Raw genomic sequence first — 17,921 nt, forward strand, 5'->3', positions numbered from 1 at the left:
CCCCATTGTGCTTTTTGGGTGGTGGAACCAACTACATTGCTTAAAATATGGACCTCGGGTCCCATGAATAACACATAATGAGATGAAACAAAGTGATAATGTTACCCAGGGCCTTGAGGAGCTCTTCTCGTATCGCTGAGGTGAACTTCCTGACAAGGCAGAGCGTTGTCACGACTGCAAACAACATGTTGTATGACAGGACGATGTAGAGGTTTCCCAGCCAGTTAAACCTCCCAAAGTCTCCCAGGAGATCAAACCTGGTGATGCCTGTGAACGGGAAGTCAGACGTGTCAGTATCAGAGACATTGTACAATTATAACCCATTCTGACCTGAGATCAGATTCTATAAATGTCTTCTACATCCTGACAGTTTTCTGAAAAATCTATGTTTCTATGTCAGTCGTTCTTAGATTTTTTTTAAATAGCAGACCTACAAGCTTGTAGCGCGCCACCATCTTTTAATTTAGTTGTGTTCCTTTATTTTTTAAGTGACGTTCTAGTGTTTCCTGTCCTCCCTAGTAGATATATCCTGTCATGACTCAGCCATCCTGTGTATTGTTAATGTTGTTCACCTGTGTGCTGGTGCTTCAGCCAATCCTGTGTTAATTATCCATGGTGTTCAGCTGTGTGCTTGTTAGCCCTGTGTGTGTATAAATACACCCTCAGTTCTCATCATTCACTTGATGTATTCTTTTCTTCTGGGTCCTGTCTGAGCTCCTGGGGGGTTCTTCAATAATATGTTGCTATTGGGCAGAAAACTCTCATATCCATATTTTAGGTTTCAAAAGTTGCAGATCAGCATACAGCTCAAACACGCATGATGTGATTTGAGCTTGTGGATCTGCTAGTATTACTAATTCACTCGGACCTTGACTGTTTTGAGACACACAGTTCTATGGTATCAGCCTGATGATGCCAAGTAGAGATAGTAATTTCGGAACAATGAACCTTCTGACTAATGACACAGCACCCTAGGGAGTTGCTAGGGTGCTAGTATTTGATTTGCTAATGGTGTAAATTAGGAAGTAAAAGCTTTATTTGCTAAGATTTACTATTTGGTTGCTAGGTCTTTGCTAGTTGGTGTAGTTAGTAGGTGGTGGTCACTGGTCACTAGGATGTACAACTTGTACAAGTCAGTTGCATCATGGCAGCATTGCCACTTTGAAAGGCAGTTTGCTACTAGTCACTAGGTTGCTTGATAGCACTGGATTGTTGATGGGTAATTTACTAAACACTAGGTGGTAGCTTGGTAACACCGAGTTGTTTGCTACTAGGCAGTTCTCAATTCGGTTGGTGTACACATGTGGCTATGAGGCAATTGACTGTTGCTACAGTAAGTGGTTTCTAGGCTGCGGATCTCTTGAAACATCTCTATGCTATCTACCTAGCCTGACATTCCTCCATTCTTTCCTCTGTTCTGGAACCACCATTCTAGGTCCTGTATGTACGTAGTTTCTACTGTTATACATTAACCTTTTTTGTTTTGCTTACAGCAACCAGTGCAATTCATTCACTAATTAAATAAAGAACAAATTATGGCAAATTAAAAAAAAATCAAGAATTTCAGACTCTAGGCAAACATTGGGGGTTTGTGTTTTCTTCTCTAAGCACCCCTTCACAAAACAACTATTGTGTTCATAAGCAAAACCTCTTTCTCCACAAAGGCACGGGCTGCAACGAATGGGCCCATTTAGGAATGTCTGCTCTGTCTCCAGTCGAGGCTCTCCGAAGAGTGTGTCTCTCTTCAATGGCCCATCTCTTTCAACAAGCCAGAAAGGCCAAACTGAAAGAAGGGCTTACATGCCAAAAACCATTTGATGTACATTGCATGCAGAATCTCGGGACATGGCTGGCTGAAGACGGATGAAAACAAACACTAAAAAAACCTGTACAGACCTCTATGTAAATGACTTTGCAAACAGTGTTGTCGCACTTCCTGGGAAAAGAAGTCTCTGAAAGACTCCTATAGGTCCGGATCGTGTCCGTTCTTTTCACATCGGGGGAAGGCTTTCTGTTTGTGGTCTCATTATGGGAGTCATTTTCTTAGCGTGCAAAACAAGGCGGTACGAAAAGAAGACGCCACACCCGAGCCACGGCAGTGCAGTCTTCAATGGAACCACAGTCACCTGCACACACATCCACCTGAGTCAACCGCTGAGCTAACTACATATCTAATTCAAACAATCAACAAGCACCATCTTGTAGGTTTCCGCCGTGCTGAAGGCTTGTGCAATTCCTGTAAGATTTCGACCCGATCAGAGATGGGGAAACCTCTGTGGAAAGGTAGTCGGTGCCTGATATAACTATACCTTATTCAATATATTACACAATGGAGGAGCCATTATATAATATTGTATCAATAAAAGACAAGTTAATTTATACATCTGCTGTTTACTATAATTGATGGTGGCAGGTACCAAAATGTTGATTTTGACTCTATAAATAATCACCGAATTGCTATACTAGTTCCCGCCTTGATTTTGCAAGTTAGTTACGTATCTGGGTGCAAAGCCCGACGGCCGACGCTAGATGCACAGCGGTTGTATTAAGCCAAGACAAGACATAGTTATTTGTGACATTTCGATGGTCAAATGACCAAATGTAACGACAATAACGTGAAGAAACCAGTAATAAGAATAGAGCTCAGAAGAAACAATGGACAAATCTGATAAACAGGGCCACAACATGAAATATCCAGCTCTTCCACTTTCTGTACATGTACAACACCCACACAGTGCTTAGTTGGGGACAAACCGGTCTGCAGAAGACACCTGATAACGGGTGGGATGGTGGGATTTGGTCGAGGACCCCCCACCCCCATCTGAAAATGCTTTTCCACGGACCCAGATAAGAGAAGACTGAAAAAATGAACAGTTTCCAAACAGTTTCTATATTCGTCGTTTCAACTCATAATTATCATTTTTATAAATAATCCTCAAAAGGTGGCACGCTGTCAAAAACAAATACCTAGTCTCTCTGAACATTCTATATTTCCCCTGTAGTATCTTTTGAACCTCTGCTCCTCAATTAGATTAGCCATCGATTGAGTGTCCAGAGAGATGTATTTACAGCCGCAGTAAGCAGTTTGTGAGCATCCAGCCAGGGCCTTTAACTAAATTGCCTGTGAAGACAGAGGGAGAGAGATGATGGAGACCCTTGTCTCTTGCCACTGAAGCCAAATTCATTTCTAATGCCAGAGGTTTTGATCTTGGTTTGGTAATATGAGAAAATCGAATTGAAGGTAAGAAAAAAAGAAAGATGCTTGGCAATGGCATTTGAAATGGCAGAGTGGAAGCATGCCGCTGCCAATGATAATGCCTCTCTCAGAGAACTGCCCCTGATCCACGAATGCTTCTGATGTGTACTGCTGTCAGACTGCAGTCTCTATTAGAGAGCCAAACAGTAAAATAACAGAAGGCTCAGAGGTTGAGGTTTGTTCACACAACACAACTATATGGACAAATTTCAACAAACAAAATAAGGTCCACCCGAGAAATCAGGTGGATGCTACATTTTATTATTTATCAATGTAAACGGATATTCTGTGCACAGAGATGGTACAATAATGGCTGAATAGGTTTTGCTCTTTCTAAAAGCGAACAGCCATCTGTTGATTAACCACTTAAAACCAGGACCAAACCATTGGTCAAAAGGTGGCATTATAGCACTCAATTGAAAATGCTAACTTTGATCATGCATAGCTCATGAACCGTTTGACCGTCGGCAATAAAACTTTGATAATTATCTTATTGCATTACGGCTTGGTTCCGCCTTGTCGCTGCTTGCAGCTATATTTATCATCATTATTGAAGGTGGTAACAATCCATTTGCTCAGTCCAATATTTCGGGGGCATATTTAGAATGTGTGCAGGGTTGAGTACGTTGAATCTAGTTTGCATTAATATGATCTCTAATGGAGGATTTAGTCTCAGTCTCAGATTTAGTCAGACGGAGGGACACAGTATTACTCTATGGGGACACAAAAGCGACACAAAAGTAGGACCCGGAAGTATCTCTGGAGGGGGCGCTTACGTTAAAATACTGAATGGATTCAGGATAGCCCTGCCATGATGTTTTTTTTCCTGTGCACCCTCCTTGTGACTGTCACTAATGCACACGGCATGTGCTTGCATTGTTATGGGTTTGAATCTAGCTTGTGACCTTTTTCCACTCCCGTATTCCTCTTCTTGTTGACTTGGTCTCCGCTTTTGTCATTTGACATTTTGTTATTTATCAAATTACGTTTCTCACCACAATTCTCTTTTGTGAATGTAGGTCGAGTGCCGGCCGACAGGGGCGGAGCACGAGCAGCACATTCTCTTACACAGCGAGCGGTAATCTCAACACTGCATTGAGAACATAACGAGGAGATGGGATGGGGAAAAAAAAAAACTTTTCTATCCATCTTTCTGGTGCTCTTAAACAAACGCACAGGGACGCGGGCATTCGTTCTAAAGGCGGGTCTGCCTCTTTCGGAGCCACGTCTCTGTTCCCCCTCCTGAAATAAAAATTGTGTTATGGGCCTCTTACCCATGCCTGCACTCTAACCCCCATCGCCGCTACAGAGGAACAAGCAGCACTTCTGTCTCTCAACACCATTACAGGTCCCACGAGCCTAAATAAAACATCACGGAATCCCAAATGGCTGGACTGTATCTGAAATGGTTAGAGCGGCAGTGGCAGCAGCCCTCTTTTCCAGAGTCTCAAAAATGGTCATAAAAACTTGGTGCGCTCTGTTCGAATTACTTTGTTAAGCTGTGCAAATATTGCACGCAGAATTACTTAAAAGGGCGAGCTGGTTGGTATAAACAGGAACCCATTTTTTCTACACAGTTGTGCATCGTTCCTCTAGCTAGTATTTATGAGGGGAGTTTTACATCACACACAGACCCGTGCTCTATTCTCAAACTCCTCGTATGCTGCTTAAAGTCTCCCTTCACCTCGACTTTACTTCCCCGCACATTTTACATTTCTCTTCTAATGTATAGAGCGTTGCTCACTCTTTAAACCTGTCTAATGCGTTAATTCCTTTTCATCTATTCAGTGTCACAAAGCAGAACCTGTTGATGTTTTGTAAAGCTCCCAATGACGCACTGTATGCTTGCTCTGCACCATCTCTCTCTCTCTCTCTCAGACACGCAGTAATGCTATTTGAACAGCTGTGTCTGCACTCTGCATGTTTATTAGTGCCATTGTGATGCCGCAAACCCCTGTCATTTTTACCCTTTCTCTCTATTCTCCTTTCTCCGATCACTATGGGAAACTATAGAGGAATTCAACTTTCTAACCTTAACGGTCCGGTGTGTGTGTGTGTGTGTGTGTCAGTCGGAGAGAGAGAGAGAGAAAGAGGGAGGGAGAAGGAGAGAGCGGGAGGGGGAGAGAGAGAGAGAGAGAGAGGGGGGAGGGAAAGAGAGAGAGGGAGGGAGAGAGAAGGAGAGAGAGAGAGGGATGGGGAGAGAGAGGGAGAAGGAGAGGGAGGTCTCAATGTGGTCAGTTGTGTTCGGCTGTTAGCTTTATGTACAGACAAATCTGAGAATCCCGACTATGTCCTTAGGAAAGTCTCGTCTTATCCTTCATTTAGTAAAGTTTTGTCTTGTCTTATCTTAACCCATTAAAACCGGGAAAGCATGTGTAATTTAAAATGTTGAGACGGGGGTCGGCGGCCAAATAAATATAATTTTGGGGGTCTTTGACATGAAAAAGTTTAAGACCCACTGAAACAGAAACATGTTTTTCAGAAAGTATTTAGGATTTCGAAGACATTTTTTGAATCAGTCTCAGTTCTTAATGTGTTCACACATCACAGTGCATTGTAGAAAAATCACAGCGCGTTCCTGTGACCATCTGTCATTAGCGTGACACCTCTGATTCAGTCAGATCAGCTTCTTCAACAACCACTAAAGCTGTGACGGAATCAAACATGCATTCACCAGCCCTAGAGGCAGCAGGCATTTGTGTCTGTGACAGTCAGTGGATAATCTCAATTAAACCAGTCATAACTGTCTCTCAATTCACATGTTCATCTTCTGGTCTCTTTTTCTTGTTCAGTACAGGCAAGGACACTGCATCAAGTACCAATAGTGGAAACCTAGTTTACTTTTGCGGTGTTCCACGTCTTACTCCAACGTGCTACACAATGACTGCCAAAATGAGGACTCTCGCGGCTCAATAGATGTTGGAATAGTAGTGAAATTGTATGTTTTTTCGTAATTCAAAGCCCTACTTCATCATACAACTGTCGCACAAAAGTAGTGAAAATAGCCGCTCTTCAACGCAGCTCGGGTATTTGTATTTGAATAATAAAAAAGGAACGGTTTTGGACATTTCCACCTGACAACGATATTAAAAAATGAGCACCTGGCAGTAAGATTGTGTAATTTGAAAACCTGGCTGGGTGGGAATGACACAGTTTGCGTGCAGGCACAGTCTCACTCACACAACTCACCTAGAGTTCTGGACATAACTGGCAGGGCTGAACTCAGCACCAAGATTGATACGCAGCAACCAATGATCTATGGGTCAGAAAGGACAGGATAACAATAGTAAAAAACTAGCGGTGGTTGATGGAAAGAACAAAAGACAACAATTTGGAGACATTTTTCGACTACCTTTAGCATGGGTACGCGCGCACGTATGCAAGCACGCACAGCACTTGAGGTTAAATAGGTTCCACATATTGTACAATTAGTACCTCTGAAGTTGCTCATTACCAGGTTTGCCTCATTGTGCGTTCAAGTCCTTTCACGGAGGCGTCATGGCTGGTTAACAAGCCTCTCCGCGCTCTAACTCATTACCAAGTGAATTGATGCCACCAAGGGCCAAACAGAGCACACATCCTTCAATCCCCCCCCACCCAATCCCATCCCATTCCACAGAAAACCCTGTTCTCTCTGATGTACAAGAAAGGAGCTTGCACTGTGTCTCTGTTTACGCAAGCCACAAACAAATATTGGATGGATTGACTACTAAAGCCATTGAGGGGGGAACTAAGGAGCGAGGCTGGACTGCAGGAGAAAAAGAGGGAGAAACAGGAAGACAGACAGAGAGACAGACAGACGGACATGTAAATGGAGAAAGAGAGACGGAAAAAAAATATCTGGACTACTGGCTCCCTCTTTCATTGGTGTGTCGCCTAAACCCTAACATTTAAATTTACTAAAACCTAACCTCAACCTAACAAAAAACATTCCTAAACCTGACCTTAACCTTAATACTAACCTCAGAAACACAATGTCCAAACCTAACCTCGAAACCCTGCAGTCCACCTGGGCGAAACACAGGGAAAAGAGACCCTCCCGATACATGGGCACCTTGTGACCGCCCACCCCGCACTTGCCGTTGTCATGGTGGTGTCGTCCTTCCTAGGTGTGAGGCTCTCAAAGACCCGCAGGCTGTAGAAGCCCACGACCGAGGACACCATCAGGTAGCTGTCCAGCAGACCGGTCAAGGACAAGCTCTACTGGGAGGGAGAACGGACCAACTTAACCCAGTTAAGACCTGATATGAGGCCCATTCTACAAATGTCTTCTAAATCCTACGCTTTCTTTGAAAAGCGTACATTGCTATATCGATGAACGTTTTCATGTCATGGCGGACCCGCCAAAATGATATGATTTGGCCTCCGACCCATTATCTAAAAATATTTTGTTCCAAGGACCCCCCCCCCCCAGAAGCGAAGATTTGAGTTAAAACATGTTCGCTAATATATGTATATGTATACCGGATATATATATATATATTCAAAGTTCTGCACAAATTCTGAAGAATAAAAAAACAAATAGCACTCTACAAGCTTGCAGTGCAGCATGAAGTGACTCTCTGTGAGCTTGTATATCTGCTATTTTTGAAAAGCCAACATAAAACATATGGTTACAGCGGGTTAAAATGATTGTGACACAGATGCTTTCCCGGGATAAACGTCAGTTGTTTCTCCCCCCCCCCGTTTTTGTTTCAAAGTGTCCCAAGTTTGCACCTTTTCACTCTACGATAAAAGGTGACGAAACGGCCAGAAAGGCGTCTTTCCTGGAGACTTGTGGCTGAGCTATGCGCTGAGTAAATAAGACTGGACTGAGAATGTCGCTCTTGGCTGTGGAGCATGAGACCCTAGCGGCCACGGGGGGGTGCAGGGAGGTGAAGACAGTGGGATGGGTGTCACTGAAAGGATACAACATGAGCAGGATCTCCAGGGCCGCCTGAGCCACGCCGAACGTGGATAACGGGGTGCTCAGGAGGATATTACCTCGATCCTGCAAGACAGACAGACAGACAGGGACGTCAATCTTACATGCGAATAGGGCTGTCACTGTTACACATTTATTGTTGATGGTTATTTGTCACACAAACAGTTGCAATTTAAGTTTTGTTTCTGGCATTGGAAATTGAAAACTTAATAGAATTGTTTTAGGCTTTGTAATAAAAACAGGACAGGGCAGATATGAGTCATGACAAATAACTGAAATATACCAGGAAAATACTGCCATTTTTATAAATGTTATACTTTCAAATAAAAAGGTAAAAATAGCTGATCTACAAGCTTACAATGCATCACAAAGTGCCACGTTGTAAATGTGTAGATCTGCTATTTCAGTTTATTATGTTATGGACTTTTTCTACATGGACACGATTGTGACAATTCTGACCAAATAAATGCGATTATCTCAAATAATTGCGATTAGTCAATTATGTAATAATTGTGACAATCCTACATACATAAACATTCACAAATAACGGGATAAAGGACATCGGTGCAGGCTACTCCACGCACGCACATGCAATGACAGAAATCCTGCAGAGTAAGTAGTAGTCGTTGCACGAAGAATTTCCCCCACTTCAGACAGACGGAATCAAATTGGCAAAGTAATGAATGGAACGAGATGAAAGAGGCCCTTTTCAAATCACTGTCGATCATACACTATGTGAACAGGTGTTCAAACAAAAAAAAGGCACATTGCTTACGGTAAGGAGAGTGTAGAGAGACGGAGAGCGTGCCAACAACATAAAAACAACGACACAAATACTCCGGCAAACATGCCAGGCGTTTCCCCCCCTTTTTTATTTCTTCTTTTGAAACGTACTGTACATCTACATACAGAAACCACAGAGGCCGGGCATCTGTGCTGTCAGATGATAAATATTTGCTTTTGTCAAACTTGGCATCGGCGGAGAGTAGTTTTTAGAATAGGGCGTACTGTTATCAAACGGATCAGTGCTGGAGTGCACCATGAAAAACAATAGCTTCTGCAGTGGTCTGCCTGCCAGAAACCTCTTATCTCCATATTCAAAATGTTTGTGTTCGTTCATAAATCAAACGCTACTACTTGATCATACCACAGCATCACACCAAAGCACCAAAAGCAGTCCATCTGCTACTTTTGAATCTGAATCCTTAAAAGTAACAGTTTTGGACATATGAGGTTCCCAGTTCCCACCCGACAAGAGACCATATCTATACAGCGGCTGACCATTTCCCACTGTGCACATATTTTACAGATCGCTGCTTTAATATACCTGTATGTGTGTATATATATATATATATATATATAGAGATGCCAAGAAAAAGTATGAAGGGAGAGAGTGAGAGAGACAGAAAAAAAAAGTAGGCTGGCAGGTTGTTTCACGCCTTTTTATGCAACTGTCATCTGTGAGAGCTTACTGCAGAGCCTTGGTGCAGAGCCCCCCTCTCTCTCTCTCTCTCTCTCTCTCCCGCTCTCTCTGGGAATTAGCAGACACCATCTGATGTCATTTAATAATGGAGGGAGGGTGAACGAGAAGGAAGGCACCCCACACAGTGAAAACCTCGGTGGGAATTTAACCCAGTGTATCAAAATTGGTACACTTGCAATGCACACACTGTCAGTCAAAATGAACACGGAGGATTTGACTGTGCACATACAGTGTGCGTGCGTGCGCACAGGTTAGTTACCTTTCACATTACACCTCCTTTTAACTCTTTTCATACCTGCGGCAGGCGAGGCAGAGAAGGATATATGTGGGTACATGTGTTTTTGGGATAGGTTTGGGTGTGTGTGTGTGTGTGTGTCTGTGCGCGCGTGCGCTTCAGTGCTTGTAGGTTTGTCACTACAAGCTGCCATAGCCCATTCAGCAGACGCATGGTTGGCATTTGTTGCTTCTGGGATTAGTGCCTTGCAACACCTGTGCACAGGTGAGGTTGTCAGCTGCCACATACTGTATGCGTGCACACACACGCGTACACGCGTCTGCGGCCCGACCAGTCTCCTTCAGGTGGGCCCTGTCCTTTGCCACACTTTGACGTCAATGCGGATAGTTCAGATAATAACTCTCCAAATAGTCATGGGCTATTATTATTATTTTTCACAGGCCAAAGGTGCAAACTGACAGGGAACAGAGAGTCACCAGCCCAAAGTTCAGAGGTTGTGGGTAAAGTGTGTGTGTGTGTGTGTGTGTGTGCGCGTGCCTGCGGTAAAGTTTGCATGTACGATTACGCAAGCGTGTGGAACGAGAACAACGTCGCTAGCCCAACCGCGTCCGATTGACCCGTTTATGTAATCACAGTGACAAGTGCGCGGTGGGCTCCCACACGGCCGGCAGTAAGCGTTTTATTGGTCCCTCTTAGTGGCTGCTCATCAAGCTGTAAAACACTGTGTCCTTCTGACAGAGGCACCTCCACTCCCCCCCCCCCTCCTCCACATGCTCCTCCTCCCTGCTCTTGACATAAACTTGTATTCTATTCCTAGTTTGATCACTTCAAATACTTTTTCATCTGATCTTAAAATAACTAATGACTGAAAATAGACGATCTACGTACAGGCTCATCTGCTATTTTCGGTAGGCAGCATGCTTTTACAGAATACTTCTTCTATGGAATCCAGTTGACTTTAATCCATGTCTTGCTCTTCTTCAGCGGTAGAAAAAGTTTAAAAAAATCTTTACTTAATGCATGTGTTTTGTAATAATGATCAAAATTACTACTAATTACTACAAAGTAATTAGTAACTGAAGTAAACGTACACAATTTGGATATGAGATGTAGTGGAGTAGAAGTAAAAGCATTGGAAATTCTCCAGTAAAGTAAAAGTACCTCAAAATTGTAACTCCTGTAGCGCCATCTAGTGTTAGCATGCGCACACCTAAAGAATGCCACCTGTCAGCTCTCACTCTAGGGAGCTTGTTTCCCTTCCGGGTTATTCAGGAAGGTGGGGGCCCATCACCACTCGCATTAGCTCATAGCCCTTAGCTATCATTACAACCAGTTACATTTGCTCAGCGATGCGATACAAACTCACAAATGATTTGTAATCGTCGGGTGTGCAGCGGCCCACCATGGACAGCTCTCGAACCTTTAGAGACACAGCGCTTTGAAAATCCTGTTATTATGGAGGCTCAACGGAGTTGGATTTTTAAAATCCCATAGCCGGTGGGGACGGAGGCTCTCCATACTAACAGGAGCCATGCTAAAAGGTAAACAAACGGTCGGCGCTTTCAAATATGGAGTATACGGTTGTCTACGAACATACGCACCAGTAGTTAGCACCAGTAGGTACCGTTAGCCTAGCTACGTTTATGAACGTAGATGGCAGAGAAAAAGTTAAGTACTGCAGTACTTGAGTAAATGTACTTAGTTACACCACTGCTCTTCATCTCCTGTGTAGGAGCTGACCGGGGCGGAGCGGGGCGGGGTGGGGGGGGGGGCTCGTACTCAGTATGCTTTAGGGACCGTGTGCGCAGCAGGATGCTAAGCGCAGAGGGAGGGAAGACAAACATTGACAGGGCACTTCCATTGTGCTCGCCCTCCTTCCCCTCAAGTCCCAGCCTCCACCTGCCATCACCATATCTTGGGCCTCATTTGACTTTCCCACAGTCTGGACTTTCTGTTCTCTCTCTCCGACGGCGGCAGCCCCTCCCCCACACACACGACGACGCCTCTCTGCATCTTTACCTCATACTCTCTCTCTCCTCCCGTGCGTCCTCTCAGACTTGCCCTTCACTCTCATAGAGACGCGGGGCTCTTTCGCCTACGGCGCGCGCGGATGCTAGTAGGTACTAGTATGAGGAAGCATAAAAGGGAGGGCACTATAAGGGCAGAGCGTTGGAGGGGGTGGGGGTTGGGTAGACCGGTAAGATGGATATCATATATGGGTATTGATCGTGTCTGAGGATGAGACACACGCACCCCCCCCCCCACCCCCGCCGTGGTGTGTAGCGCTGTGAGATCAGAGGTGTGGCACGGGTCCAGCTCATCAAACAGCGCAGGGAGCGTTTAGTGGGCCCGCGCTGTCAGGGGAGGACAGCCTCGAGCCGCATGACAAGTGTAATTTGGGGGATTTTCTTGCGACGCGTCATGCCAAAGAAAATATCTCTCGAAACACACTCACTCTCTCTCTCGCTCCTCCGATAAAATAATTGGAATGTCGAGGGCAGCGCGGTCGAGGAGCAGCGAAATAAAGGGAGGGGAAATAGGATACATTATGTTGCCCTTTCACGGAGAAAAGAATGCAACCGCAAACACACACACACACACACCTCTGTCACTGCAGATGAGATCAGATAAGCAGGCCTAGTGAAAACACATAGCATGTGAGGTAGGGAGATGAGAATCGGTAGTCATCCAGCAGGCTTGGACCCCCGTTCACCTGCCGTGGTCTCTGCCTCGACAGCAGCGGGCCAGGGAGGGCTTTTCCAACACAACTCCACTGTGGGACACGTAGCTCGTTTAATCTGCGTGCTGCTGTGAAATGACTTCCAATGAGCTTCCCCTAAACAACAGGCCGATAAGCATCTGGGCCGGCCGAGCCTTTTCCCTTAACAACGACGTGCACCTGAGCATATCCGGAATGTGATTTATGTCCCCGCCGGGAGCACGGCAGGTCTGATAGGGAGGGAGGGAGGGAGGGAGGGAGGGACCCGCGGTCCCAACTTCCCAAGAGGCCATGTTTTGGGGGGTGGGGTGGGGTGCGTTTGTGTGTGCATTTTTGCATCTGTGTTGTGCGAAAGGGTGTTAGTGAGTCGAGTGTGTGTGTACGAGCGTGCGTCTGTGTGTGTGTGTGTGTGTGTACATGCAGTACACTTACTGTGGATCCTTTTGGCATGGCAGTCTCGTCCACGAGAAGGTAGAGAATATTCAACGCCACCATCAGAACAGAGATTGTCTGCGGAGACAAATGGCAACGAGTTAATAAAACTCACAAAAAACATCACATTAAAAAAACCTGTGGTTTCCAGTATCCCAATTAAGTTGCATTGTGGGAGCCCCCTGCCGAGCCACAGCGCACACGGCAGCGGCGGGAAAACAAAGCCTCCTCCTGACGGTAAACTGTCATTTAGGTGCTCATAATAACCTCATAACCCAAACAGTGGTCTCATAAACCCAAACAATGCGGTGGCTGTTTTGATGCTGCACGTGCCGGCACATTTCCGATGCACGTGCCCTTTCGGCACCGCAAACACTGCGCGGATCACAACAGGATTTCCACGCCCTAATCTCTCCCAAATCACGGCATCTGCAAAGGCGGCTATTAGGGCCTTTTCCTCTAAACAGCCATTAAAATTTAAAAAGAAAATGTACATCCCCACCCAGATTGGACTTGGCATGCAGCGTGAGACCCAAAGTGTGTGGAGAGGTGCAACACGTCGAGTAACCGTGCGGGCACCAGCCAGGCTGCGCACGCCATGAGTAAACAGTTACAGTGTCTCTAATGATAGGTCAGCGCCACAACTACCCACCGTTCCTGAGAGCAGTATCAGCATCACTATGGGATACAGCAGGTTCTTCTCCCAGCCTGATGCTTTCTTTCTCCTCTCTAGAGGGAGGGAGGGGGAGAGAGAGATGGGGGGGGGATATTGAGGTCATTCGTACAAAGAGACAGGCAGATGGAACATACACTGTATAGACAACTCCTCCAGTCAATACAAATACGGATCCGGTTCACCCGCATTCAATCATGAGCTGAACTCCAGCCTAAACATAATTTTCCTACATATAGGTTAATTAATAAACTGATGAAAGGTGACTACTGAAACCTCGGGACGCCCCGAGGCTTTGTTTACAGTTTGTACAACTTGGTTTGGTAAAACACATCGCGAGTGTGTGTACCGAACACAATCTCCCCTCTCATCAAGCCCCCGCAGGTCATATCCATTTGCACAGCCTTCATAAATTACAGTCGTCCTCTTTAATTAGCCCACTCTTATCGCGCGCCTTAGTTAGTGGAAACAATAATAACACCCCTGGATAAAAGGAAGCGCAGAGAAATTAATATCGTGATTTATATGCAGCCACCTGAAATTTTGCCACCGATGTAAGCCTCTGTGTTCTCGAGTCAAAAGAGAGAGGAAACTGTCGTGGCTGTATATCTACATCTTGATCGCTCTAACCCGATAAGCGGTCTTATTTCGGTAGCACGTCATCTGTTCGCAGGCACGGCACACTCATGACTGACATTGTAATGATGATGTTTTTATCATCACTCTAGTCTCTAAACCCAAGTTGCTGTTGTTCTGTTCTACTGTACATACAGCCGACCAGTTGAAGAAATCACAGATTAAGGCTTTAACCTTTTGCTTTTGACATTTCTGATACCATTCATGTATATGGACGATGATTCTGTGCATGTATTCTATTGCTATTTTGACCACTTCAAAGACTCTTTCTTCTCAAGATAACTAATGACAACATGATGCGCTGTGACGTGTTATTGTCACGGTTCGTGACGTGTTATGTTTAACTTGTGTACCTTTTATTTTGTAGTATTGTTTTGTGCCCTCCTGTCTGCCCCTGTAGTTCTGTACCTGCCTTGTCTAACCTGTATTGTGATTAGTCTTTGTTTTCCACCTGTGTCCTCTTAGTCCCCCAGCCAATCCCTGTCTTGATTTTGAGTTTTGTTTCACCTGTGCCTAGTTAGTCTGTGTCTATTTATACTCCCCTGTTTGTTCAGTTCCCTTGCTAGTTCGTCACTTAATGTCAGTAGTGTTCAGCTCCTCATGTATCCATGATTTAACTCCTAGTGTATTCCTGATTTATGTACTTAAAGTTCCAACACAAGGAATAAAACCCTTGCATTGAAGCTCATCTGCCTGCGCCTATCTGTCTGCAATTGGGTCCTAATTGCTCCTGCCTTTGCACTGTGACAGATATGCTTGTAGATCTGCTATTTCCCGGCACACGGCTAATCCAAATGACTGAAATAAGTCATGGCGACTGACAACTTTAGTCCATGCACACCGTCTGTGCGCCCTCGCCCGAGGCTCTTTAACGTCTTCTTTTAAGGACACATCTATAGTCCCACGTTGACGCTCATTTGACTCAACTCAGTACCACCCGCCATCTCGACGCACTGCCCTCCCTGCCCCCTCGAGAAGTTTGCCAAGTGCACTTCATATGCACTGCCCTGCTAAATTAATGACATCACTAAAAGGCTGGCCACAATATAAAGTTTGCATCCCGTCCAATATGGTAAGTGCCTTTGTGCCCCACAACCTCCCCCGCCGCCCGGCTGCCCAAAAGACTCACGCACGTTGCGCCTCATTTATAATATCCCAAAATGGATGGAAAAGAATAATTATCGGGCAGCTTTGGTCCGGGTCCAAATTAAGAATTTAAGGCTGTAAGGGAGAAAGGGCTTGTCCGTCAGCAATATTTAAAAAGCAAAGCTTCTTGGCAGGCATATGTTTTGGTGGCAATTTAAGGTCCCTATATGTGAAAATATATCACGTACAAATACTTACCCAATTTATTTTTCTGATTTCTGACGCTGTCCAGCTCTTTGTTGAGGTGCTGAACAGAGCCTCTGCGACTGTAGACGTGGAGGGATGAACCTGTGGACATAAATCATCGTATTGTCTTAACCAGTGTTTTACTTTCAGTGACATGATCAGTTGTTATCTTAACACTTATCAGACTCAAGCACCACTTGTTCACTTAACATCTGCCAAGCATCTGCCAGAATATCCAAAGAAACGTGTTGATTCAGTTGTGAAAACATCAAAACAGGATCATGAGGGCAAAATATATCATGGTCAGTCTATGTACCCCCCCCTATAACCCCCCCCCCTCCTCCCTGTGTGGACTGTCGTTCAGTTAGTAGCTCTCTTATGTTGATGCTTTCTTGGTTTCGTGTGCGTGAAAAAGTGCGAGGCCACAGTCTCAATGGTACAATGATGAGGACATCAACATGTCACGGTAATTTCCTAACCTCAACAGATGGCACTTGACACAATGAATGTGTCTCTCCTCTGATTGCATGGGGTTTTGACTCCCTTTTTCTTTATTAAGAAATACTACCAAAACAGGTAATCCTGTTTGTGAACACAACAATGTGATCTCAAACATAATAATGTTAAAATAATTTAAAAAAAACACACACACACACACACATATATATATATATATATATATATATATATAATCTCCGTGTCAGGAGCTGTCTAGCGCATGCCACGACTGGTTGGGCAGGTTGGGAGAAGACAGCAAGGGATTCTCCAGGAAAAACCGCAAGGCCAGCTCATTTAAGGCTAATTTATCCGTTTCACTCTGTTTCCCTTCCAGCCTTGACGTACAGAACGTCGAAGGGAAGGGCCCCCTCGGAGCCAAACTGGAAGAGTATCCATTTGCATCCCCTGGGGTGATTGGCAGATCAAGACCAATTAGTTCAGTGTTACACTGTTACCAGCATGCAATAAAAATACCATCTTTCATCTTTGTTACAGGAGTGAAGGACCAATCACTTTGATCAAACCCCCTGTTCTCCCTCTCTGTTATTATGACACGCCCTGTCTGGATATAGGTTTAAGTAGGCAGAGAAAGAGAGAGAGAGAGAGAACCAGGGAGAGCGAGAGGGTGTGAAAGAGAGAGTTGAGCTGTGTTTGTCTGTGCCCTCGCCGATAGCTGTCGCAGGGATCTAAGCGAGGGAAAGTTTGAACCCCTCGGAGCAAACGCCGTCACAAGACAACAGGAAATGTCACGGGCAGTTCACCAGCGTTCCCTCTCTCTCCACGAGATGAGCCGAGCGAGTCCCCTCGGGGGGAGCCGTGTCTGCTCAGCCGCGAGTGCACTAATCTATCACCTATCTGCAGAACATATCCAAACACAGCCTCACCTGTCACCCGGGACAGATAAATCATTTCTCAAATATTATTCACGTTCTCTTAATACCCATGACTAATAGGAGGGCTCAGCCTAAATACAAAGAACAATATCATTACTTGTATGAGGGGGAAAGGGGAACCTGCAACGAGTGAACTGCAGCGTCTGTCTGGACCAGACATCTTTCCAATCAAAAAGAAAAAGGTAAAATATATGGACCGACTTCACTTGTTCTGGTGCTGGCAGCGGTGAGCGAAAAAGGACCCGACTGAGTTACAGCGGGTAGGAGATGCTGAGTGAGGCTTCTGGCAGCCAAGAGGCCTGGAATAATTCAACATATCCTCTCCAACCTTCACCATAGAGTCCAGCAGCGATTACGTCATCTGCAATTATGCTAAACGCCATGCTGAAGCGACGGACGGCGCTGGCAAGGTCACCGTGCCGCATAGCATCTGGAGCACGAGCACTCTGCTACGGGAGCAGAGGGGCCAGGGAGCCGTCCCAGGCCAAGACTGACAGCAGCGCAGCGAAGAAGGGACACTGTTAAGCGTGTGTGTATGTACAGCATGTGTGCTGCGTGTATAACATTGCTGGTGTATATTCCACATACATGAACATTAGTGGTGTAACGATACATTTTAACATGGTACATGGTTGTACATGGTTGATACGATACAAAGTAAAATAATACGATACTTGCTGTTTATATATTGATATACTATTGACACACTTACTATCGTTACACTCCTAATAAACATACATTCAACCCAGTGGTTCTCAAAGTTGTCAAGGACCCCCAAATGGAAAATGTATTTTGCCAATTTGCCCCATCTGAAAATATTTTAGATAGATTATTTATGTA

At 45.0% G+C, this 17,921-nt stretch overlaps 1 protein-coding gene across 1 annotated transcript in view; it reads right to left on the bottom strand.

Annotated features, from left to right (window-relative positions):
- lmbr1 (limb development membrane protein 1) overlaps positions 1 to 17,921 on the bottom strand; it is a 47,595-nt gene that overhangs the window by 4,709 nt on the left and 24,965 nt on the right. The window contains exons 10-16 of the mRNA XM_080793526.1: positions 15,703 to 15,792; positions 13,702 to 13,778; positions 13,050 to 13,127; positions 8,167 to 8,246; positions 7,337 to 7,427; positions 6,446 to 6,512; positions 106 to 267 (exon numbers count right to left, since the gene is read on the bottom strand). Coding sequence (XP_080649652.1) covers positions 106 to 267; positions 6,446 to 6,512; positions 7,337 to 7,427; positions 8,167 to 8,246; positions 13,050 to 13,127; positions 13,702 to 13,778; positions 15,703 to 15,792 — 645 coding nt within the window. The remainder of the gene's footprint in view (positions 1 to 105; positions 268 to 6,445; positions 6,513 to 7,336; positions 7,428 to 8,166; positions 8,247 to 13,049; positions 13,128 to 13,701; positions 13,779 to 15,702; positions 15,793 to 17,921) is intronic.

Source organism: Protomyctophum bolini (genome assembly GCF_963924005.1).
Source record: "Protomyctophum bolini genome assembly, chromosome: 21".
Classification (NCBI taxonomy): domain Eukaryota; kingdom Metazoa; phylum Chordata; class Actinopteri; order Myctophiformes; family Myctophidae; genus Protomyctophum; species Protomyctophum bolini.